At 47.8% G+C, this 22,781-nt stretch overlaps 3 protein-coding genes and 1 long non-coding RNA gene across 5 annotated transcripts in view; 1 reads left to right on the top strand and 3 right to left on the bottom strand.

The window, feature by feature from the left end:
* Positions 1-221: 221 nt before the first annotated feature.
* On the bottom strand, positions 222-4,543 carry SF3B4 (splicing factor 3b subunit 4). Its single transcript, XM_036844383.1, has 6 exons — positions 4,415-4,543; positions 3,819-3,947; positions 3,022-3,564; positions 2,498-2,704; positions 829-1,002; positions 222-625 (listed from the first exon to the last, which is right to left on the bottom strand). The coding sequence occupies exons 1-6, from the start codon at positions 4,446-4,448 to the stop codon at positions 438-440; spliced, it is 1,275 nt and encodes a 424-aa protein (XP_036700278.1). The 5' UTR covers positions 4,449-4,543; the 3' UTR covers positions 222-437.
* Positions 4,544-5,303: 760 nt separating this feature from the next.
* MTMR11 (myotubularin related protein 11) lies at positions 5,304-13,079 on the bottom strand. The gene is made up of 17 exons (XM_036844369.1): positions 12,768-13,079; positions 12,324-12,414; positions 11,760-11,881; positions 11,464-11,524; positions 11,151-11,293; positions 10,601-10,679; positions 10,337-10,472; positions 9,999-10,086; positions 9,751-9,839; positions 9,541-9,665; positions 9,014-9,080; positions 8,751-8,821; positions 8,049-8,215; positions 7,577-7,750; positions 7,009-7,191; positions 6,281-6,574; positions 5,304-5,987 (listed from the first exon to the last, which is right to left on the bottom strand). The coding sequence occupies exons 1-17, from the start codon at positions 12,831-12,833 to the stop codon at positions 5,841-5,843; spliced, it is 2,103 nt and encodes a 700-aa protein (XP_036700264.1). The 5' UTR covers positions 12,834-13,079; the 3' UTR covers positions 5,304-5,840.
* LOC118890938 lies at positions 13,076-22,773 on the top strand. Its single transcript, XR_005018863.1, has 3 exons — positions 13,076-13,154; positions 13,544-13,631; positions 22,599-22,773. It is a non-coding gene; the product is annotated as an uncharacterized LOC118890938 (long non-coding RNA).
* The window catches only part of OTUD7B (OTU deubiquitinase 7B), a 56,538-nt gene continuing 47,786 nt past the window's right edge, over positions 14,030-22,781 (bottom strand). For both annotated transcript variants that reach the window (XM_036844355.1, XM_036844347.1), the window contains exons 11-12: positions 21,750-21,834; positions 14,030-20,516 (exon numbers count right to left, since the gene is read on the bottom strand). In XM_036844355.1, coding sequence (XP_036700250.1) covers positions 19,308-20,516; positions 21,750-21,834 — 1,294 coding nt within the window. In that variant the 3' untranslated portion in view covers positions 14,030-19,307. The remainder of the gene's footprint in view (positions 20,517-21,749; positions 21,835-22,781) is intronic.

Below are 22,781 nucleotides of genomic sequence, written 5' to 3' on the forward strand. Positions count from 1 at the left end.
ACCGATGCCATGGATACTGGGTCTCCATCTTATGTATAAGCTTGATGTAAGGAAACAACTGCTGTAGTACACAGCAGTCCAGCAACTGCAACAGCACATTACAGAATAAGCCCTTAAAACATGGAATAAACACCCTCACTCCTACCTTACCGTCTTCTCCCAATATACATCTCTTCTTAGAGAAAAAGAAGTTATTTTGCCAAGTTAAACACCACAAAGAATAAACAAGGAGTTTAGTTTTATTTTCTCTGTGCATTTGCAAAACACTCAGGACCAACACAGAAAAAAATAAAACCTCCTGTGAAAAAAATTACACTTACAAAAGGAGGCCTGAGAGGGATTAGCGCCTTAGCCCCTGGGAGCTACAGCAACTCTGATTGGTCCAAGGAAGTGAACAGATATTGGGAGGCTATAACAGGAGGAAAGGCAATGAGAAATCACTGAGGGAGAGGGCCTCGAAGTGGGCCTCGAGGGGGAACTGGAGGCCGGGGAGTGGGTCTGGGTGGAGGGAGGGGCCCCCGCTGGTAGCCGTATGGTGGAGGTCGTGGAGGGCCAGTGTATCCATGAGGGGGCATCAGTGGAGGAGGTCCACGCATACCATGAGGAGGCATAGGCCCTGGGTGACCTGCAGGAAGAAAAGAAAAATTTAGTAAAAACAGGAAACAGGAGACAGTTCACACTGGGACAATGCAGAGAGAGGACAGACAGGGAGACAGTGAAAAGAAATCTAAGAAAGAAAAGTAAGGAAGTGGAGGGGATAAGAGGTGTGACAAAAGAAGCTGCAAGAATGCCACGTGAGGATGAGGGAGGTGGCTAGAACCTACTCACCCATGGGAGAGCCGAATGGAGGCCCTCGGGGGGGCATGCCCATTGGAGGAGGTCCAGGATGAGGCATTCCAGGTGGTGGTCGGGGTGGTGGCTGCCCCCCAGAGCCAGGGGGCCCAGCATGGGGGTGTCCTAAGCCATGAGGGCCATGGTGGGCCAGCTGCATCTGAGACATCCCTATGAGAACAAAACAGACACAAAGAGAAAGGAGACAAAAGGAAGTTAGACAAGAGGGCAAAGAAAACGAGACAGGAAGAGAAGTAAATGGAGAAGCAAGTGACATCAGGGAGAAGAGCATGGAAAATAAGGCTGGGAAAAAGTGCCCTTATCCTTGACTCCATTCCAAGAGAACAAACCAACCAACTCCCTGCCCCCTGCAGCTCACTTGCTCCTTCCATGATTTAGGCACTGTAATAGTGCTGCAACAGTACATGACGAATGGCGTGATTATTCTACTGAGTAGGATTTGGGAAGGTAACAGAGATGCTGTCTGAGCGAAGATCTAATTCTAAAGGATGAATGGGAATTTTTCAGGTGGACAGCAGAACGGGAACAGAACATTCCAGGCAGAAAAGATTAGCATGTGCAAAGCACGTGCATGATCAACAGCATAGTATGTGAAAGGAAAACCAGTAACTCAGTAATCAGGAGCAGCGTGCAGTCATAGGAGTAAGGGGCAGGAGCCAGATGGTGAAAAGCCTAGAATGCTATGGTAGTGAGTTTGGGTTTCACTCTGTAGATAAAAGGGAGCAACAGAAGAATTTTGAGCAAGGGTGTGTGAACATCTGTATTTTAGAAAAATTACTCTGTGGAAGTCGATGAAAGGTAGAGATAATTAGAGTCAAAGTGTCAGGATATTACTACAATAAATTAGGTGTGAAATAATGAGGATATGAGAGCCTGAACTAGGGCACTGGCAGTGGAGGTCGATGCCAGATATAAATAAGACTTGGTATTAAGAGTGGGGTGACAGGGAATAGTCAAACATAGCTCCTAGATTTCTGAATCAAGCACCTGAAAACAAAACTAAAGAAAGAATACGTTTGAAGGGGAAGGGCAGAAGAATGGAGCTGTCCATTAAACAGCAAGATTAAGGTTATGGAATGTTAATAACCATGGAACAGAGATACAGATCTAGGAGGCATCAGTGTACAAATAATGGAACTATGCAGAAAAGAGAGCCAAACACAAAAACCTAGGTACAAGCAGAGAAAAAGGAGCCTATTAAGGTGGATGAGATTGAGGATTCAGAGAGATAGATGGAGAATCCAGAAAAATCAAAAGAGACAAGATTTTCAAACAGGAGGACATGGCCAGTTTCAAGTATAGCAAAGGTCAAACCAGATAAGGAGCAGAAGTGTCCCCTAGACCTGGCAATTAGGTCACTGCTTTTGGGTGGAATTCAGAGGAGAGAATGGAAGTAAAAGTTAAAGAAACAAAAAATAGCAAGTATAGTTATACTCTTTGGTAAAACTGAAATACGAAATGAAGACAGGATGGTAGTTGTTAAAGTAAATAAAGTATCTTGTATTTACTTTTACAAAAGAATGTCTGAAAGGAAGGAGAACTCTGGGACTATTTATTCTTGCTGAAGGACAAGCAGCAGCAGCGTAGTGCTGACAGAGCTCCTCTACCAAGCTCACCCCGCTCCTTCCCAGCAAACAACACCCACCTGGATGGGGCATTCCACCCGGTGGGAATGGGTGAGGATGTGAGTGTCCATGTCCAGGATGTCCAGCCCCTGGGGTTCCTGCTGATGGGGGGCCATGTCCTCCAGCTCCAGGAGGCATAGGTGGTGGGGGCATGGCTGGGGGTATCCCAGGTGGAAGGGCTCCAGGAGGCGGTACTGGGGGTGGGAAGGAGCCAGGAGGAGGCATGCCTATAGAGAAAATATAAAAAGAGTTAACGACAGTGAGAAGCGAGTGCCTTTAGAGAGCCTGTTCCAATCTGGCCTCTCCAGGAAGGATGATCTTTCTCCCTCCTCCCATCTCTCTAAAGTCAGAAGCGATGCTAGATGACTCAAACAACACCTTCTGGAGAAACTCAACAACTTGCTTCCCTCCACAATCATCACCCCTCAATCCTTTTCTTATCACTTACTGACTCAATGTCCCTCCCTTTCCAGGTTCTGTTTCCTTCTCCCTATCTGCCAGCCCCCCAACCCAAGACAAACATATTTTTTATCAAAAGCTTTACCTGGTGGAGGAAGCCCAGACCCCAGTGATGATACCACAGGATTCGGAGCAGAGGGTGGAGGGGGTGCATCTGCAAACAGCTGATGAGGGCGGTCAGCCTGGGAGAGTGGGTTCTGTGCTGCCAGAAGTCGTTCAGCGGCTGAGCCATGACGCTCGCCCTTGGAGTCCTTCTTGAAAGCATAGGACACGGTGATTGGGCGGTTACAGAGGTACTGCCCATTCATGGCCTCAATTGCTGCATCCGAAGCATCAAATGAAGCAAAATTAATAAAGGCATAACCTTTGGAGTTGCCTGTGTCAGGGTCCCGCATAATCTTGGGGGTTTGTAAGATGACCCCAAAGGCGCTAAAAGTATCATAAAGCAACTTCTCATCGATCTCTGGGTCCAGGTTCCCAATGAAAATGTTGGCCCCCACATCCAGGTTTTTGTTGTGAGCTGATGCCTTGTTCACCCGTATTGGTTTCCCATAGAGTTTGATCATGTTCATGATCTTAATGGCATAGTCAGCATCTTCCTCACTCAAGAATTCCACAAAGCCATAGCCTGGGGAAGCGGAAAAGAAGAGATTAACAAGTGATTCAAAATGAGGTATAACTCATTTGCCTTCTGAAGCACAAAGAACGAGAAATAATAACCTCACTTCAACTGAGAATGGTTCCAGAAACAAACTGTGAGTTAGGCTTAAGAGAAAAAAATCTTTAGTTTGCTCATTCCAAAACAGTTATGAATACTGCTGGGGGCCTCCTGGAGCAGCCTGTCCCCTCAAAACATAACTGCAATTCTTGCCATGTACTCACCTTGGTGCTGACCAGTGACTCTATCCTTTGGCATGTGGGTGTTGACTACTGGCCCTGCCTGGAGAAATAGCTCCCACAGCAGTGGTTCGCTAACCTTCTCATCGAGGCCCCCCACATAAACAGTGGCATCTGGAGGACAGGATTAGGAGGTTAGGGCAGATAGGAGAGGAAATAGGGAGGTGACGGGAACATGAAGATGGAACCCAGGCGGGGGATTTGGGGGTGGAGACAGGGTATAGGAGCAAAGAGGGAAAGAGAGAGAGAAAAAAAAAGACGTTAGCTTAAGCCCTGACACCTCCTCCTTTCCAGAAAATAGATAACCTTCTTAAGTCTAACTTAGAGTTCTAGTGCAAATTCACTTCGTAATTTTTCTTTTCCTTTTTTTTTTTTGAGTGGGAAGGCAGCAGGGGATTGGACATAGCATCACACCTACAGGCCTCAGCCTGCACCCGTCCATCCCGTCCCCAGCAAGCATCGGGGCAGGTCCGGCACCCTTCGGAACGGCCCAATCTCCCGCCCCGGAGGAAACACTGCTGGCCCTAATCGGAGCCCCCCAAACTCCCTGAGTTCATTCCGGGCGTGTCCCCTCCAGTCACCCTGGTTCCGCTCGGAGATCGGCCCTGCCGCCATGGCGAAAGAGCTCCCGCCGTCTCCAGACAACGATCCCACCCCCTGACCTCAGTCACAACTTCCACTTCCGGGGCGAAGGCGAACGTAGAGGCGGTGGGCGGGGCCTAGGCAGGGGAGGAGCCGGAAGCGGCCGCGGCCATCTTAGGAGCCGCTGATATTTGAAGCGGCAGAGGCGACGGTGTTTGAAGTTCGTCTGGGAGTTGTTAGGGCGGGGCAGGCGAGCGGAAACGCTCAGACCCTCCTAAGGCAGTGCTGGACGTTAAAGGGTCACACTGCTCCCGAAAATGTCAATTCAAAACCTGAGAGAACAAAACTTCACTTTTCATGTATTTTGTAGCCTTCTTTCGTTTCCCAGAGAAGGGTGTACTGAGGAACCCCCCAACGCAAGGCGTGGAGGCAGCTGTCCACCCCGACCCGCAGCCTTTGGACAGATACGGCCTCACAGCCCCGGCCTGGGCTTGAGGTATTTCGTTTTTCCTCAGCGAGGGGATTGCGGAAGGTCTGAGCTCGCCTAGGCGTTATTGCATAGAGAGTGAGGGGAACCTGAGGCTCAGAGGTGGAGTGATAGCAAAGCTGAAGGGTCGTTGACACTGAAGCCCAGAGTCCTCCGTCTCAACGTCCAGAGCGCACCCTGACGCCCAGCAACGTCTGGGTGTGTTTTGCCCCATCTGCACGGAAGAGAGAACCCAAATTGCCTGTGAATTCTGCAGAGCCTCCCCTGACCCATCCCCTTATTTCCTTAGTAATAATATGGTCGGTACCTTCCTCTCTTGGGTCACACCCCCTTCGCCCACCCCCACCACCACTCTCTTACCTAGGTTCCTTTATTCAGACACAAGAAACAGTGCCAGCAGCGTGTATAAATATTGTGCTTTAATGAACTCCTTAAATAGAAATGTCACGACAAAAATATACAATTGGAAGAGACAGGGTGTCTCCCATACCCATAGAAAACTGTAAAGGAAGAAGTAGAAATCGGAATTAAAGGAGCAGCAAGAGGAGGTGAGTAGGAGGTCTGTAGGCCATCTTGTTGACACTGATATATGGTATCTCTGATCTCACAATTTACCAGCTCAGTATCCAAAATTTCCATCCAAAAGGGATGGCATTGCCCTGAAAAAAAGATGCGATCTTATTCTGGATTGTTTTGTTTGTTTTTGTTTCTTAATTCTTCAAATCACAGGAAACTATTTAAACCAAGCAGGGCAGGGTAAGAGTTGGATAAGGTTAGCACCACCCATCTGCAATGGAAACTCAAGTCAGTGAGCTTGTTTAAGGGCTGGTGTGTGAAAGCTGAGGCAGCAAGACCAGGTAAGAAAAATGGAAGGATTAGACAAAACTCTCCCTCACCCCAGACCACCCTCTGCCCTGCCCATGAGAAAGCCAGCAATTTCAATGGGACTGGGAGAGAACGGTATTTGGATTTGTTTTCTTGGAGTGATCCTCAGGAGATATTCTTGGTGTCCATTTCCTTACTAACTCCTGAAGATGGGCTAGCTCAGCCTGAAGGCCAGAGATCGTGGGAGCTGAGAGTCCCATCTGGGGAGGGGGTGAAGAGAGGCAGAGAGGAATATTATTTTAGCTGTAGCTCTCTGGTCCTGGCATCCTTAATTCTCTTTCCCCCTCCCTAGTTTCCGCTTGATATTAGTCGCAAGCAGTTTCCCCACACTCCCAGACCTATCCACTTTGATACCAACAAGAATGGTACCTCACTTCCCAGACCCCCAGCCCTTTCCCCTTCCAGCTCCTGGAAACATCTGGTTTCTCCTAGAACTTCTGGTTCAGCAGTCAGGCCCCTTCTCCCACTCCCAATCCCTGTTTTTCCTTCTCACCTGGACCTCAGGCCTTCCCCTCAGGTAGCAACGTCTCCAGAGCCTGATTTGGGGTCCCAGATATCCAGGCAGCAGCAGCCCCGGGGGTAAAGGGCAAGCTCCCCAATGTGAGGGGAGCCCCCACTCCTGATCAGCCAGGCTTTCAGAGGAGATAGCAGGTCGAGGGAGCCAACGGGAAGAGACTGCCAGCAGGGAGGGACTGTCCCGCCAAGGACAGAGCTGATTCAGGGGGGTCAGGGCCCCTCTAGAGAAGAGCCACAGAGAACTGGGGGGCCCAGGAACCATGAAGCTTGGCTAAGGAGGAAAGGGAAATCAACTGGCAACCTAGAAAACTGATGACCCCAGTTTCCCCAAACTGGCTCAGGAAGGAATGTCCAGCTGCCACCCACTCAACACTGCACGTGTGATCAAACTACAAGCCTCCCCCCGAGAACTCTTTATCTGCTCTCCTTATTAGCCTTCAGACTAGGCCTCAGGACTGATTAAAGTTGATTTTAGGGAAACAAAAATGTTTGCGTGAGACAGGAAGACTAATAAGGATGGGGAGGACAAAAAAGATGCCTTATGTTAACTTTAGGATTTCTGTCTTCCTGGGGACAGTCAGGGACTATAAATGACAGCTAACAGAAGGGGAGTGAGGAACTCAGACACTGTGTCTTTTCACTTCTCATCTAGTAGGATGAACCTGTGAGAGAGTCAGAAGAATTTAGGAACTTTAGACACCTCACCTGCTGTCTAGGGAGCCAGGAATCTGGGCAGTGTTCTGGGTCATAGCCAGGATTATGGAATTGTAGTATCTGTTCCTTGCTATAGCGTAAGTCCCAGTCCCAGACAGATAGCTGTGGGTTAACAGAGTTCCCAGCTGGGGGCTGGGAGTACCCCGCAGTATAGACTTGTGTATAGGTGTTGAACTGGATAGAGGAAACAAGAAAAGGATGGTTAAACAAACAAAAATATATAATCCTTCTCCCAAGTCTAGAGAGAAATCATGAAATTCTCATCTCTTAAGAATCAGATACAGGGTGAAAGTCCAGTCCTGAACGTGAGCACCAACCTCCCCCTTTCCCATCCACAGACCTCACTTTTCATAATCAAGACTAAACTTCAGAGAGTAGTGGGTTTTTTGGGGGGGGCCGCACTGCACAGCTTGTGGGATCTCAGTTCCCCAGCCAGGGATTGAACCTGGGCCACGGGAGTGAAAGCCCAAAATCCTAACCAGTAGCCCACCAGGGAACTCCCAGAGAGTTCTTCTTAATGGGGGGAAAAAAAGACAAGTCAAAAATGGAAGTCACTGACCTGTCTATTCTGCTTTCCACGCTCCCAGGGAGTGTCTCTCAAGAATGTAAGGGTGTCGGGAACCCTGACACTGTCATGAAGAGCAAGAAGGAAGAACTCAGAGAATTCAAACTCAGCTGGAGACTGCTGGAGGAGCTGCCAGACGCAATCAAGGAAGAGGAGAAACACTGGGGCCTGAGAAGAGGGAAATTAAAAGAGGTTGGAAGGGGTTATGGGGACCTAAATGGGGAGGATGACAAAATAACAGGGGATGAGGGGCACAGGAACAGAGGACACTAAGGAGGTCAGGGAGTGGAAATCTCAGCTGAGGTAGGGGGTTGTGGTCCCTCACTCACCTGGGTCTCCCTTCAAGCTTAGCCCAACCTCAGAACCCTTTGGACCTAATTCACCTCCGATGGATTTTACTATTTACTTTTCTCATCCCCGTACTTCTTAATAATATTCTCCCAGTACCCTCCCCAAACATTCTCACCTCTTCACTGGCCCCAGTTCCCCCAAGTCGGGTCAGGAAAGGATGTCCAGCTGCCACCCACTCTCGCTGCACTAGTGATTGGAAGCCAAGCAGTGTTCGGGCTTCAGGGGCTGAAAGCAGCTGGACGAGTGAAGAGAGGAGGCCATTGAAATCACGGTCACCGCGCTCTGGGTGATAAAGAGGGATAAGGGACAAAGAAGGAAGGGCAAGAAACTAGGGCAAAAGAGAGTGAGAAAAAGAAACATGGCAAGAGGAAGTGAGCAGCACAGAGGAGGAAAGTTTGGGGTAAGTAGGATTGAGAGGGCACATAAAAGTGAAGAGAAAACAAAGACTTTGAGTGATTCACTTCATACACTCCACTGAGTTAGAAATACCCAGCTTCACATGTAGGAAGCAGAATCATAAATGTCCAACCAGCTTCCACATTTTCCTTCCCACCCCAGCCCCAATCCCCATCCACTGATGGAAGGACAGGAAAAGAGGGCTGAGAACCCCTCTGTTAGGGACCACAAGCTTAGTGGGGAGGCAGAGGTAGCACTGAAGGATGAGTTAGAGCTGATGGGTAGTTCCTAGCAAAACGAGAGGATGCTAGCACTGGGAGGGGACAAGGAAGCTTTATAGGTCTCCCTCCCTGAGCAGAATCCAGTCAGGTGAGTAAAGAAAAAAGGCGAGGAATGGAGTGGGTTGGCCCAAGAAACTCACCTTGAAGTACTACAGAGCGAACCCTGGATGTCACTAAGACTGAGATGTCACTGGCCTTTCGAAGACAAGACCTGGAGGGGTGGGTGAGGAAGAGAAGGGGAGAACAACAAGCCTGGAGGAAGGGAATGATGGGTCATGGGATACAATAGAGACAGACTCCCAATTCCTGCCCCCTCTCCTTCTAAGGAGCAACAAATAACAGTCTTCTTGGTGAACCAAGGAGAAGAGTTAATGGAAGACCATTTAGGAGTCAGAGGGAGTACCTGACGTAGTCCAACCATCGTGTTCCATCCAGAGCTGAGAGCCATTTATCCTCAGCCACAGATGAATCTGAGAGAGAGTAGAGGAGTCAGAAGGGCAAAGAGATCAGGAGAACTGAGGGTTCAGGATCCAGAATTAAGAAGGGTTAATAATAAGTTGGGTAGTGGTTGCTTAGGTCTGGGGATAGGAATGAGAAGTAACTATAAATGGCTATGAGGTTTCTACAATTAAGTTGTGGCGATGGTTGTACAACATTGTAAATACAATGAAATGCATTGAATTGTACACTTAAGATGGGTGAAGGGTGAATTTTATGGTACATAAATTATATCTCAATAAAGCTGTTTAAAAAAAAGAATATCTTGGGGTCAAGAAGACAGGAAATCAGTGAGTCTGTGGGAGATGGGAGTTGAGTAGAAAACTAAGAATTATTGGGTTGAAGGGGTACTCATCCATAGCAGGCAAAAGGGTAAACCAGGTTAGGGTCAGCAGACCTAGAGATGGGGTAAGGGGTCAAAGTTTATCTCACCAGGCAGGCAGAGGGCCCTCAGCCTCAGGTGGGCAAGTTGGACATCTGCAAGACTGGGGAGCTCATCCATAGTGTCTACCAGGACAACGTCTGAATGCCCAGCCTGGAGCATCGACTCCACTACTCTGGAGGGGAGAGAGTCAGAAAGTAAGGGAAGGTGTCTGCCCTGAATATCTAACGCTTGATTCTTCTCATCAAACCTCCCCTCACCTGATATCCTCCTTGTTGGGGTCACTGGCTGTATAGAAGCCGCCACAGCGGAGAAGATCACTACCCCCAGGGTGATGCCAGGACAGGCGCTTCACGTGGATGAGAGAAGGATCACTGAGGGAGAAACTCCTAGCCCCACCCTACCCTTGCCCCCACACTGACCTCACAGGGATCCCCTCCCTCCACAATGACCCGTAACCTCCCACGACCCTCTAATTCCCAACCGTTACCCTCACCCTCACACTGACCGGTCCACGGCCCTGATGGAAGTGGCCAAATGCTCTCCTGACCTCACTGTCCAGAGTTCGATTAGGGACCCAGAAGTAACGAGGGAGGCTGTGAAATTGAGAGTTATGTCACAGCTTGGCTCAGTGACCTCATTATAATGCAAACCTGTTATTACAAGGAAGCTGCTTAGGAGGGGATCATTCCAAGGGATCTCAAGTTTAGAGATCTGGGAGTTAAAGGGGATAGCTTTGCGGATGTCCTAGGAGGCTGGAGTTTGTGGGAAGTCCTAGCTTTAGAGGATCGGAGAAGTGTGGGAAGATTGAGGGGGCAGCAGGGGTTGGGTGGACTGGGGGATCACCTGGTGGCTACGTCGAACCTCTCGTTGACAGTGCTGAGCCTCCAGCCCCTGGCCCCCTGCTTTTTCCGCTCAATCTCCCAGTCTTCTGATGTCTCCAAGAGGGGAATAGGTGGTTTTCTGGAAACAGAACTCTGGCCTAGGGCAGGAGGGAGGCACAGAGGAGGAGGAAGAGGAACCAGAGCCAGCTCAGCTCTTTTGTCTTCAGCCAGCTTCTGCTTTTTCAGACTCTTTACCCTTTCCTTATCCTAAAGCCCCCACACTCACCAGCCTTGCTCAGGGTTATCCCTGCATACTGTTGGGCTTGACGGTTCTGAGCTCTGGCTTGGACAATGGCCATGGTCACCTGTAGAAGAAAGGACATCCCATCCTTTGTCTCAGACTGAAGTGAAAAGAAGGAAATAGGGCTCATGTGTTGCTCCACTGTCTCTGCCGCCAATAGAGAAGAAAAGTGAAGGCAATCCCCAACGAAGGGAGCTTCCACAGGTCATGGGGACTGGAGTCAGGGGACACATTTAGGACCACAGAATGACAGAATGGTAATTCTGGGAGGAATCTTGGGGATAATCTTATGCAACCCTCCCTGTTTTTCAAAGGCAGAAACTTGTCCGCAGTTACACTCCTGATAATTGGCAGAGCTGGGCTAGAATTCAGGCCTCTTACTCTCACTATACTATCATTTTAGTCACTCCTTGAGGAGAGAAGCAGAGAGAATGATGAGAGGGATCTTGGGAGACAGGGGACTATTGGGAATTTCCAGGGAAAGGATGCCAATGTTCTAAGGGGAAGAGGGGTCCTTGGGCTGGAGGCCTCTTACCTGAAAGGCCTGCGGCTCTAGTCCTCCAGCCTCGAAACCAACTCTGAGTAGCCGGAAGTCTTGGCCATGAATCAGAATCTCCTCAGGGATAAATTTAAGCAGGGACCCGGGACGGAGGAGCTGGACTCGGGACAGGCCATTCACTGAAGCCAAGAGTTAGAGAGCGGTATAGCCATGGATCAGGGTCCCTCTAGGAGGAACTCTTCCAGCCCATCCCACTCCATCCACTCAGGCTGTCGTCTGAAAATAAAGGAAGGATGAGGAGGGGTTCCGACACCGCCAGTGAGCCCCTTCACCAAACTCCCACACTTACCAGCCTCTAATCGCCCAATGTTGGCCAGGGAAAAATCATACTCACTGCTCAGGGGAGTCTCCTAGAGGAAGCACATGAACTGATGCTAAAGACATCTGAAGTCTCATTCTTTGTCCTACCTTGGCAGCCCTAACCTCCCTAGAGATGGTCCCCATGGACAATCCCTGATACTCTCAGAAGACAGCCCTTAAGCATAACTCTCACTTTCTCACTTCCTGTAATGTTTTATCTCCATCTTCTAGACTCCCCTACCCACTTCCCACTAGTTGTCCTTTGCACTGCCCTAACCTTCTCACCTCACTCCGCTGCCATCCACAGGGCTGGAAGGTGACTCTCAGGTTGCTGCAGATCAGGGTTCCAGGCAGTTCAGGTTCCAGCCCTTTCCTCACCCCTGGGGCCCATGCTAGGATCTGCTCCCCTGCAGGGCAAGAAGGGAAGCCAGGTTATGACTGTTCCCAGTGTTGCACACACTCGTATACACCCACTCCTCTCAGACAGGAGAATCTAAAGAGGGAAGATTAAGATCCTCCCCTAGCCCCACTAGAATGAAAGCTTAGGAGGAGAGAATTTATATTCTTTTACTCTAGAGCCTAGAAAGTGCCTGGGGCATAGTAGGCACTCAAATATTTATTGAATAAGTAAATGAGAAGAGGAGTAACAGGGTCAAGAAAACAGAGGGACCATCAAGGTCCAAGCTCCCAGCCAGCCCTGGACAGAGAAGAGAGCAAACCTCAGGCAGAAGCACTTTGAGCCAGGAGAGGAGTACAGAGGTACCTTTGGTGAGGTTTGAAACAAGGTCTGAGGAGCATGAAATTTGGGGGAGTCTTTGGAGATCAGAAGTATTGGAAGGGCATTATTACCTGGGAGGCATCCAGAGGCCAGGCAGCTGCCAAGCTGATGACTCCTGGGCTCTGGCATCCCACTCCCCTGGACAGACTTTGGTCCAGAGAGCTGCGAAGGGTGTAGGGTTAATCCCTAGGCCTCTCCAATCCTGGGGTCTGGGGTTACTTCAGCAACCACTTCTGGAGGCCTACACTCAGACACTCAGGAGAAACTGAGATCAGTGGCTGTGGGGAGCTCAGCACGGGGGGGTTGGCAGGTAGTTAAGGGAGGGGCTGGTTAATGGATAATGAGACAATGAACTTGAGACTGCAAAAAAGACCAAGCTCCATCAACTGAGGTTGATATGAGACACACCCTCCTCCTCCTCTAGATCCTTTTCTTCCCTCTTTCTCCACACCATTCCCATTCACACCCTCTTGCCAACGCCCCCCCTCGCGCGCAAGCCCGTTTCCTCTCCTTACCCCCATCTCTGGCTCCTCCTCCTGGGGGGCGATGTTGAAACTCTGGCCCCGGCCCCCCCACCACATTTCTCTGGCTCCATCCGGGGATGGAGCCGTCAAGGGTGGGAAACCTCGAGGATGCTCAAGCCCCTTGGGGAGAGGCTGAATCTTGTATATGGGAGGAGGGAAGTCAGGGAGAGGGGCAGGAGGGAGATTCAAGGGAAAGGAGCATTTGAGGTGCAAGGAGCACGCTTTGGGGTCTTTTGAAAGGTGTGTCCAGCCCAGCTAGAGAAGGCTCCTCGGAAACTTCAGTCGACTCTGGAGAGGGCGGGAGAGATGCCCAGCCCCTTAAAGGAGAATACACACAATTTTGGAAAAGTGGAGAGGAAGTGGAGGAGCCTAAGAAAGGTGAGGAAAAAATGAGGAAGTGAGAATATACCCAGATTCCCTGCTTTACCCCAAACCCAGATCCTATTGTCTTCCTGTTCATGAGCATTGGAGACTGTTTGAGGGGAGCAGTAATGCCAAGTATTAAACTGGAATCATTGGGCCACTTCCCTGGACTCTCACTAATGGCTTCCCTGGGAAGCTGTTTTTGTTTTTTTGTCTTCTTAAAGGGGGTGGGGGTGGGGGGAATGTTAAAGTAGTGCAGACTTCCTTGCTGCCTCCCCTTACAGACCTAACAGAAGTAGTTGAGAAGAAATTTATTAATGGAAATTGGCCCTCAGGGGATTTTTGCCTGGGGAGGGAATTAGGGAGGGGGGTGAGTTAAAGTGTTTTTGTGTATCCTTCTCCAGAGAGCATGAAACATATCTCATGTGAAGGGTCCAGTGGAAAAGTAGGGAGAGAAATTGAAACATCTGCAGGATACAGACACAGGTACAGGTATGTTTACATGCAAGTTCTGGTGGTGGGGGTGGGAGGCCCAAGGAAAAGATCTTACCACTTAATCCAACACACACACACACACACACACACACACACACAACCAACCATCTGGAAACTAGAGCCCATTCCAGGTACAGGAGCCCTCCCTCCAGCCCAGACATCAGATCTCCAAGTTAATGATTCATGTTAAGGACTTTGAAGGCTGAGGGTTGGAAACCTCTGTTAAGTGCAACAGTCCCATCCCCCCACCCTCCCCCTTGCAACCCAAGAAGCAAAGATGGGTGGGGAGGGCACTAGGAGGGAAGTAAAGGAACTGTAGGCGATGGTGACTGGGGGTAGGAATGCAAAAATCTACCTTTAGGTATGAAAAAGACAGAAAATAAAATACAAAGTAATGAATTCATGAGCTGCTGTTTTATTGATTTTGAGTTTGTACAGAGGCAGCAATTCTTAGGTGGGGGCCCCAGTTTTCCAGTGACAACTCTCTCTTTCCCCCCCAGCACACACACCCTTCCGGCCTCAGCTTTAAAAGTTCCCTGTCTTGGCTGCAACTGTGGAAATAGTGAAGATATTCCGAGGCAGGGAGTCAGTCTGGAACAGAGAGGCATACACCTGCTAGGAAGGTAGCCCAGAAGCCTGATTCTAGAAGTCTTAAAAGCTACCAAGCCCCGCCACCCCCACCTGCATTCTATCAGCCTCAATCTCCTGGGGGGAAGAAAATATTTCCCAAGGTCTGTGGCAATAGGAAGAGCTGTGTACCACAGTTTCAAAATCCATTAACCACTTTCCTTCTCCCCACCACCCTTCATTCAAGAGCCTCATTCTATTCTTTAATACTTGAGGTGTAGGAGCAGCAGAGGAATACAGAGAAAAAACAGGGGAATGGTGGAAGGTCAGAGGCAGAAAAAAGATGGGTGACTTGGATCAGCACCTAACCAGGAATGCAAAGGGGGCAGCAGCTGAGGGTTAAGTAACAGGAGGACCCCCTCTGTCCATTCTACACACACCCAGTAGAGGTTTAGTGGATGAAAGGAAGGGTGAAGAGGCAAGGGGCTGTATCAGATTTTTCCATTTTCAGAATCCTGGTCTGGTTGCAGGTTTGTGCCAGGAGTGAAGGCTGCTGGGAGGGGCAGCTAGAGGAAGGAGGTGGAGCTGAGTGACTCACAAGATGAGTCACAGATCCAGTTATAAGCACAGAAAAGAGGCCAAGGTCCTCCCCACCCCCGCTCCTCTCTGCGCCACTGTCAGCCAGCTTCCCTTTCTCTTTTCTACTGCCCCTTACCCAAGTGGCCAGTGAAGGGAGGTGGCATGGAGAAAGTCTCCATGGGGGATGTCATGATATTTTGCTAGTCAACTTAAGTTCAGGGGGCAAAACAGCCTGTAATTTGCAGACCAGGTATCTACAAAGTGAAAGAGACAGACTGCCTACATGAGTCACTGAATCTGTTGTTGAAGGGCCTGGAGGGAAAAGGAAATTAGAAAAATCTGGGGTGCAGGTGATTCCAGGCCGAGAAGGGGCTTCTGATTCTGCCTTCTCACCTGTGGTTGTGTGTCTGGGGCATTGACTCCTTAGAGAAAGAAGAGGACACAGAGTCCAGAGGTGTCTGAGTAACTGGGGACAATTATCTTTGAACCTTCTTTATTGGGAAAGATAAAATGTGACTGGAACCTTGGACATGTGGCTGTTTAGAAAGTAGTAAGAATAGCAAAAGCTAGGTTCTCAGAAGTCATTCAGAACCAGCTCCATTCTTTTCAGCTCAGTATCATTCCCAAATATGCAATAAAAAGTCATTGCTAATTTCTGTTGTGTTGGTCTGTGAGCTTTAGTTTCACTTGAGAAGAAACAGCCAACAGGAGAGGGAAGGAACTTCCCTCCAGGCCCTGTACAGCACTGAGTTAAACACCATCTGCACTCCATAAAGAGACTGAATCTTTAAAAAAAAAAAAACAACAAACTTTTAATATAATCTTTTACTTTTGTGGTAGAATCCAGTGTGAAGGAAAAACGTTTGGTTAAATCTTGTAACTCTCAATAAAACCAGCATAGATTAAGGGAGGAATTTGGAGGCCTCTCCTATAGTATACTTGCTCCATCAGGGCTGAGATGGAGAACTTAGGGTGGAGGGGTAGCACTGTCTTAAATCAAAAGGGGAAAAATAAGAGCCCTGAAAAATCTTCCCTCTCCAATAAAAACCTCAGTAGGTTCCCCAGTGCCTGGATTAAAGGAACTAGGTGCACTTATTTAAGCCTGAGAGATGATATCATCCCTCAACTAGGGTTGAGGGGTCTGCCTCCCCCCTTCACCCACACCCTCCTTAACTAAGGAATTTGGCTCATTTTGAGTGCACATCATGTACCCTTCTCCTCCCTTTTCCCCAACACAGTAATTGCATGAGCTTGCCTCTTCCACCCCCTCATCCTCCCCAAATACCATAAACCAACCAGAGTCTGTCTTCATTTTGCAGGCATTATTTTTTCACCACCCTCCCATTCCACAGCCCTCTCAAAGGATGAAGCAAAACAAACTTTACTCATCCCTATGGAAAAACATCCATTGACTCAGGGTCCCTCATCTTTAGAATAGAGAGGGTGTTGTTTTTTTTTTTAATGTGTCAATAAATAGTTACCTTCCCAAATTAAAAAAAAGAAATTTATTTCTTAATGAAAAAGCTAGAGGGCCTAAATAAAGCCCTATTTTACCATATTCACCCCTAGGCCACCCACCAGAATTTCCACCTTTTTTATTTGAAAAGAAGTCAAAAGCAATTGGGATTGGTTCACTTATAAATCAGAACAAAAGCAAACATGACACAAGGTTTCAGTTTTTGTTCATTTGTCCTCAGTTTTTAAAAACAAAAGTATTAACTAGAATCTAGTAACAGATCAAATCCAAACACAGCAGTCCAGTGGAGAATCAACTTTCCTGGTTTTATTCTCTGGGAAAGTCCCTGGTCTGTTTCCATTTCTATTGGTCCAGGCCAAAATCCTATGATATAGATGGATGCCTATGGGAAAGCTAGGTGAGCTATGCAAATTCTCGGTGTGAGTCTGAGCCACCTGTTGTTTGGGTGCATGTTAGGGGACGAAGTTCGTAAGGTGGTGGTCTCACCAGTGTTGTTCTAACCCCAGAAACAGGGTAAGGTGAGCAAGGCACTCACTTTGGGCACAAAATTTAAGGGGTGCCCCAAAACCCAGTAACCAAGATACTATTTTAACACAGTATATTTTGAAAATCAAAACTAATGTAAAAAAATCCACAATGAATAAAGTATCAAAATTTTAAATAAAGACAGGATTCAACCCGTACTTGCTCAATTCAGCGTTCCTTCCCTCACTCTAATCCCAGTCCTGTTGGATTCTGTCTTTTTTAAGATTCTGATATTTTGCTCATCATGGATTTTTTGCATTAATTTCTTAAAATACTGCATTAAAACAGTATTTATCTTGATTACTAAGTTTCTGGTATCTCCTTAAGTTTTGAACCTGAGGGGCGTGCTTGTCTCACACTAGTCCCAGTCCTGCCCAGAAATATATACATACCCTCCTTTGGAACCTATCTCCTTCGACCTCATTGCTTCCTTAACACCAGGTTTGTTTTCAAATAAAAGCCTAAGAATTAACAGCCATGGAAATTATTAAATCAACAATCAGATTTAGAAAATAAGTGACTTTTCAAGTTTGTTGAGGAGAAAGGAAACTTTCTAAATTGTGAGCAGTTCCAATGAATAGGACAGTCTTGGCTGGCTTTGTTACCAAGGGGGAGATGGGATGACAACTTTCCTGATTGGGCAGAAGCAACACAGGGCAAACACGAGTTCCCCTAACACGCACACCCAGCCCATGTCTGCCTTGGATCAAATGTGGGGATTACATTCCACAGGATGGTTTATGAGTACATACCTCAAAAGAGAAATCCAAATACAGAAAAATAGCCCCAATTAACACTCTGGACACTTAAGTACACTTATTCCCCTTCCTCATATGCACCCAGGAGTGTATACAATTGCATAGTTGAGTTTTTTTCTTCCCCCAGAAAAAAAAAATTTAAAGAAAAGGGAAAATTGGCCCAGGATAGGTCCTCCAGTTTAAAGCTCTTAGAAATGGTGCTGGCCAGAGCATAGGCTGTCCAGACTTGTGCTTTGTGCAAAATGCAAAGGAGCTCCCCCCTACTGTGTCCACAGACCCACTCCCACCCTCCGGGGAAAAGGATGGGTTGGGGGGCGGGGGAAGGGGGAAATCCAAAGACAGATCAGCTCATTGGGAGTAATCTGTGATCTGTGGTTATAGTTCACTAAAATATATTTCTCTACCTTTTTATAAATTGCCCCTAACCCCTACCCAAGTTTCAACATCAGTCCTATTATCAAAAATATCTCTTCTTACAAAGTATTTTTATTATTTTAATAAACTAACCACAGATTAAGGTCAGCTATGGCTTAACAAAAGAAGCCAGGATGTTAAGTTCATTCTCCAAAAGTAGAGAGGAAGGAGAAAGAATCACTTAAATAGGAGGAAAAAAAAAATTTTTTTTTAATGTTTTTGCTTGCTGGGGTCGTTTTGTTTCTTTTCTTTAAAAAAAAAAAAATTCCAAAAAATAAGTTGCTTTCTACAGAAACACAGCAGCAGAGGATGGTAGTGCTCTATTTAGGTTTTTGGTTTTGTTTGAAACAGTCCGGCCAAAAGTCTGTCCTCCTCCCACCCCCCTCCCAAGGCGCACTCAAACCCCAACATGTGGTTATTGCTAGTAGTTAAAAAAAGATCACCTCTGCACCAATTCACCTGGAGAAAATTCAACACACACAGCTGCTCTTCGCATCATTCTCTTGCCTTCCCCAGAGGGAACTTCTTTTGTTGTTGTTGTTTTTTAATAAAATTAAAGTCTTAAAAAAAAATCACAACCTTCTTAGCTCAGCCCTCAAAAAGGATGAGAAAAAGATAGGGGGCAATTGGCAATCTCCTCTCGAACTAGAAGGGATGACAGATGGCTGTTTAGAAGGAAATCAGACTCAAGAGGAAGAAGATTCCCCTTTTAAGTTCCTCCCTTTCCCATCTCACTAAACTGATTTAAGCCAGCCCCCTCCTAATAAGCATCCATAAGCACACATTACTGCCTTGTCTTTCCAGATCCTTCAGGAGGAAAAATTTATCCAACACTAAATTTCTACCTTAATTCAACTCAATAGCAAATTTGACTAATTTCCCAGTTTCCCTCCACACTCGCAACTCCACCACCATGTGCTTTTTTCCAACCTAAAAGAACTTTGGTCTGTTTTCTCTTTTATTGACTGAGAACCTCCTTTGCCAGTTCCTCCCCCAGACTTCTGCCCACCTCCCCACCCCCTCACATCAAATCTTCCCTTACACTTTCCCTTAGGTCCTGGGATGGACCCAAGGGGTTATGACACAGAATTACGATCTTTCCCCCCTTGTACCTCCTCAGTACCATTAAGTCAAGATGGGCAAAGGACCAGTACAGCCCTTGAGGCACCATCCAGCCCTGACCTGCTCTTGCCAGCCTGGCAGCTCTCCAGAGCATACACTTAAAAGTTTCTGGCCAGGCTCACACAAACATTACTGCATTTGCCCCATCAACATGGGGGCTGGGTCTTATGAGCCAATTAATTAAGCTTAACTTTCTTTGTTTAGCCCCCTTGCCCTCCAAGGTTTCCCCATTCAGAACCTGTGCACCAGCAGCTCCCCACCCAGTTCACGTTCCCTTCTCCTCAGTTCTTCCCTGTAACAGCAGGAGCAGAAGTTGTTTGTCTCAGGGTGTCCATAGAAGCTGCAGTTCGGTTGTTTGCATTTGGTCTGGGTTGGGGGAAGCCCCCGGGGACCTCCAGCCCATCCATCTGGCTCAGGGGGCTCTCTGTAGCCGTTGCTATAGGAATCAGCCACGCGGAAGTGGGGTGGTAACAATGCACCCCTGTGAACTCCATCCTTGGAGTGACTGCCTGGCTCCAGAGAAGGGATGCTGTCCTGATGGGGGTAGGGTCGCCCAGGAGGGCACTGTCTGGGGAAGGTGGCATATGGTGGCAGGCCCCCCCCACATGGCCCCCCTGCCATCTGCCTCCGGGGCTCCTGGCAGTGGACTCCACCCCCAGAAGGCCGAGGGATAGTAAAGCCACCAGGGTAGCCAGTAGACAATGCCACCGCCTTGGACTCTGCTGGAGGAGCAGTCAGCAGCTCCTCCCCGCCATCTGGCTCTGGCTTTTTGGCTGGAGGAGGCCCACTCCCTACCCCTCCATTCATGATCTTCCTCTCTGCCTCCTTCTGCTTCTGCTCTGCCAGGAATCTCTCCTCAGCATCAGAAAGGTAGCGTTGGATCATCTCCTCCTGATATTGGTGACGGTGACCCATCTTCAGGGTTCCAACAAAAATAAACTTCCCCTCCCCTTGCATTGCAATCCTCAAAATGCTCAGGCTTTGCATCACCTCCTGGCTATACTTGCTCCCTCCATTACCAACAGACTCAGATGTGGGCTTCTCAGTTACAGGCCCATCCCCAGCTGCCTCCTCCTTGCCACCCTTCCAACTCTTCAGTGAGTTTTTCTTCTTCTTCTCCAGTGTCTCAGTGCCACTGCTTACCCCCGACCCTGTTCCCATCCCTCCAGGCTTAGAACCCTTGCTGTGCATCAGGCCTCCCATGTTCTTCTTGAGCTTGCTGCCCAAGGTTTTGCCAAAGCTGCCCAGTTTGTTAGCCACAGAATCTGCTCTTTTCTTGTCCTTTTCCCGATCTCGTTTTGACTTCTCTTTCCGCTTGCTGCCCTCATTGCTGGCAGAACTGCTGCCAACTGACTCCTTGTCTGATTCCCCAGACTCAGGAGTGGACCGGGGCTCATCTCCAGCTGAGGCTGTCGGGGACTCAGGCTGGGCCAGGGGAGCCTGGAAGAGACAAGAACGTGGCTGACAGATATAGCATGGATAAACAACAAGGTCCTACTGTATAGCACAGGGAAGTATATTCAATATCCCGTGATAAACCATAATGGAAAAGAATATTAAAAAAGAATGTCTATATGTGGATAACTGAGTCACTCTGCTGTAGAGCAGAGATTGGCACCACATTGTAAATCAACTATACTTCAATTAAAAAGAATTTTTTTTAATTAAAAAAAAAAAAAGAACGTGACTGACAGTTATCCCATTGGTCTGGGTTGAGGGAAGGCCCCAGGAACCTCCAGCCCATCCATCTGGCTCACGGGGCTCCCTGCAGCTGTTGCTATAGGAATTAGCCATGTGGAAGGGGTGGTAACACCCCTATGAACTCCTTCCTTGGAGTGACTGCCTAGTTCCAGAGAAGGGTTGCTGTCATGACAGGGGAAGGGTCACCCAGGAAGGCACTATCCTTCCCCAGCTCATCAGCTCTCCCATGAACCAGGGAAAGAGGTATCTAATATCTAACTTTTATCTCACCCCCTGCAATTTGATGCCCTTCTGTAATAAGGAGATACCAAAATGAAGCCTGGATTTTGCTCTTCTAGAACAATGAACAACTATACAAATACATGGCCTCTGGGTGAGGAGGGAGAATATTCTATAGACACTAGAATGGCCTTTATTATAAATTTCTCTATGCCAAATTCTGCTCAAAATTAATCTCAAGGAAGTCTTGAATAACCACCCCAAGTCTTAACCATTCTGCATCCCCTCAAGTTCTAGACATTCAGCACTGGAGTCCATCAGTTGGCCCTTGCTCCTGTGTTCCTGTTCTATGGATAATAATGACATCCTCAGAACCTACTGTATCAGGAGCTCTTTAAGCTATTCTGTCTCCTCTGGTGCCCAACACAGAGGTCTATGTACAGAGGGCTTGGAACAAAGTAATAACAATCTCAAGTTCACCAAAAAGTTCAGAAAACTTTTCTTGAAGAATGTGTTTTAGTATCAGAAAGAAGAGCCTGGCTGGTGAGAAGATATAGAAAACAAAGGGCACTAACAGGTAGAAAGGCAGGAAAAAGTGTCGTTTGGAATTTATCTGATATTTTCTAGTTATTCCTAACCTTGAATCATAAGCCACTACTCAGAAGAGACTCAGAAGGAACCACCACCAGATTTCCTTGTTCTCCCTGACATGAAAATGAGGACATGCAAGGGTGGGGTGGGAGGAGTCCTCACCTGTGCATCCGAGGACACTGGGATCCACTTCACATTCATGTAGCCATGCAGCAGATGCAATTTGACCTCTAGGGACAGGATTACACTGTGAAAAGGAGAAAAAAAGAATTTCAAAATACTGTGACCTTTAAAAAGCAGAGCAGTGTAATCCATTTGGGAGGTAGGGTGGGAGAGGGCTACATGGCTGGGAACTCAGGGTTGAGTTTGAATTAGGGCTCCACCAATTACTAAGCTTTATGACCTTGAGCAAGTCACTTCAACCTCCCTGAAACCCAGGGAGGGGTTGATAATGGGTATAGATAATAATATCTATCCTGCAAGGTTGCTGTGAAGATTAAAATAGTATTTGAAAAGGGCCCAGCACAGTGTCTGGAAACTAGGAAATACTTCCTAAACAGCAGCCACTATTATTGTTGTTGCTGTAAGTATTACTCATAAGGAGCTTTTCATAATTAGGTGAGAACTTATTTAAAAAGCCATAAACGCTGGGTTTTTAAATCAAACCGTCTCAGTGGGGTTCAGTTTTAGGAGCCCGAAGAAGGCGGCACTGGCTAAGAGGTAAGGGAGGAGCCTTTACATTCGTAAGCTCTTATGGGAAGTTTGGAGGCAAGAGGAAGCCAACTTCTGGGAGGTGGCAGGGGGGCGGAGAACATATTTTTCTTGCTGTTTAAGTTCCAGAAAGGCAAAAGCCCAGAGCAAACTGTTTTGGTCAGCTATTTAAAACCCTTCTCATTTGGGCTGGGAGAAGTGTGATTTGATCATCTTGATTTTCTGATCACTGTTTTGGGGATTCTGCATGAACACTCCTCATACTGTAAGGAGATCCCAGGATTCCCTTGTCTTTCACAGGGAGAAAAGGCAGCTGCAAGAGTCCTGGTGCCCAATCTGTCTCCCTCCTCTCCATCTTCCCAAAGACACTGGAACTAGGATGCGACTGTCTTTGCCTCTGAGCTGAGGAAAAGTCCCCGGGAGACAGACATCGTATGTGGAAGAGATCGCAGCTACAAGGCAGATAGAAAGGCTAGGCTTGCC

Source organism: Balaenoptera musculus, chromosome 1 (assembly GCF_009873245.2).
Source record: "Balaenoptera musculus isolate JJ_BM4_2016_0621 chromosome 1, mBalMus1.pri.v3, whole genome shotgun sequence".
NCBI lineage: Eukaryota > Metazoa > Chordata > Mammalia > Artiodactyla > Balaenopteridae > Balaenoptera > Balaenoptera musculus.

Excerpts from the sequence above, each read along its gene's own strand:
- SF3B4 (XM_036844383.1), bottom strand. The coding sequence starts at position 4,448 with ATGGCGGCAGGGCCGATCTCCGAGCGGAACCAGG. Across the intron at positions 2,705-3,021 it reads GTCTGGGCTTCCTCCACCAG|GCATGCCTCCTCCTGGCTCC; the intron begins GTAAAGCTTTTG and ends TTTTCTCTATAG. Across the intron at positions 626-828 it reads TCCATTCGGCTCTCCCATGG|GTCACCCAGGGCCTATGCCT; the intron begins GTGAGTAGGTTC and ends TTCTTCCTGCAG.
- MTMR11 (XM_036844369.1), bottom strand. The coding sequence starts at position 12,833 with ATGTGGTGGGGGGGCCGGGGCCAGAGTTTCAACATCGCCCCCCAGGAG. Across the intron at positions 11,525-11,759 it reads GTGGATGGCAGCGGAGTGAG|GAGACTCCCCTGAGCAGTGA; the intron begins GTGAGAAGGTTA and ends TGCTTCCTCTAG. Across the intron at positions 10,087-10,336 it reads AGGTTCGACGTAGCCACCAG|CCTCCCTCGTTACTTCTGGG; the intron begins GTGATCCCCCAG and ends TCAATTTCACAG.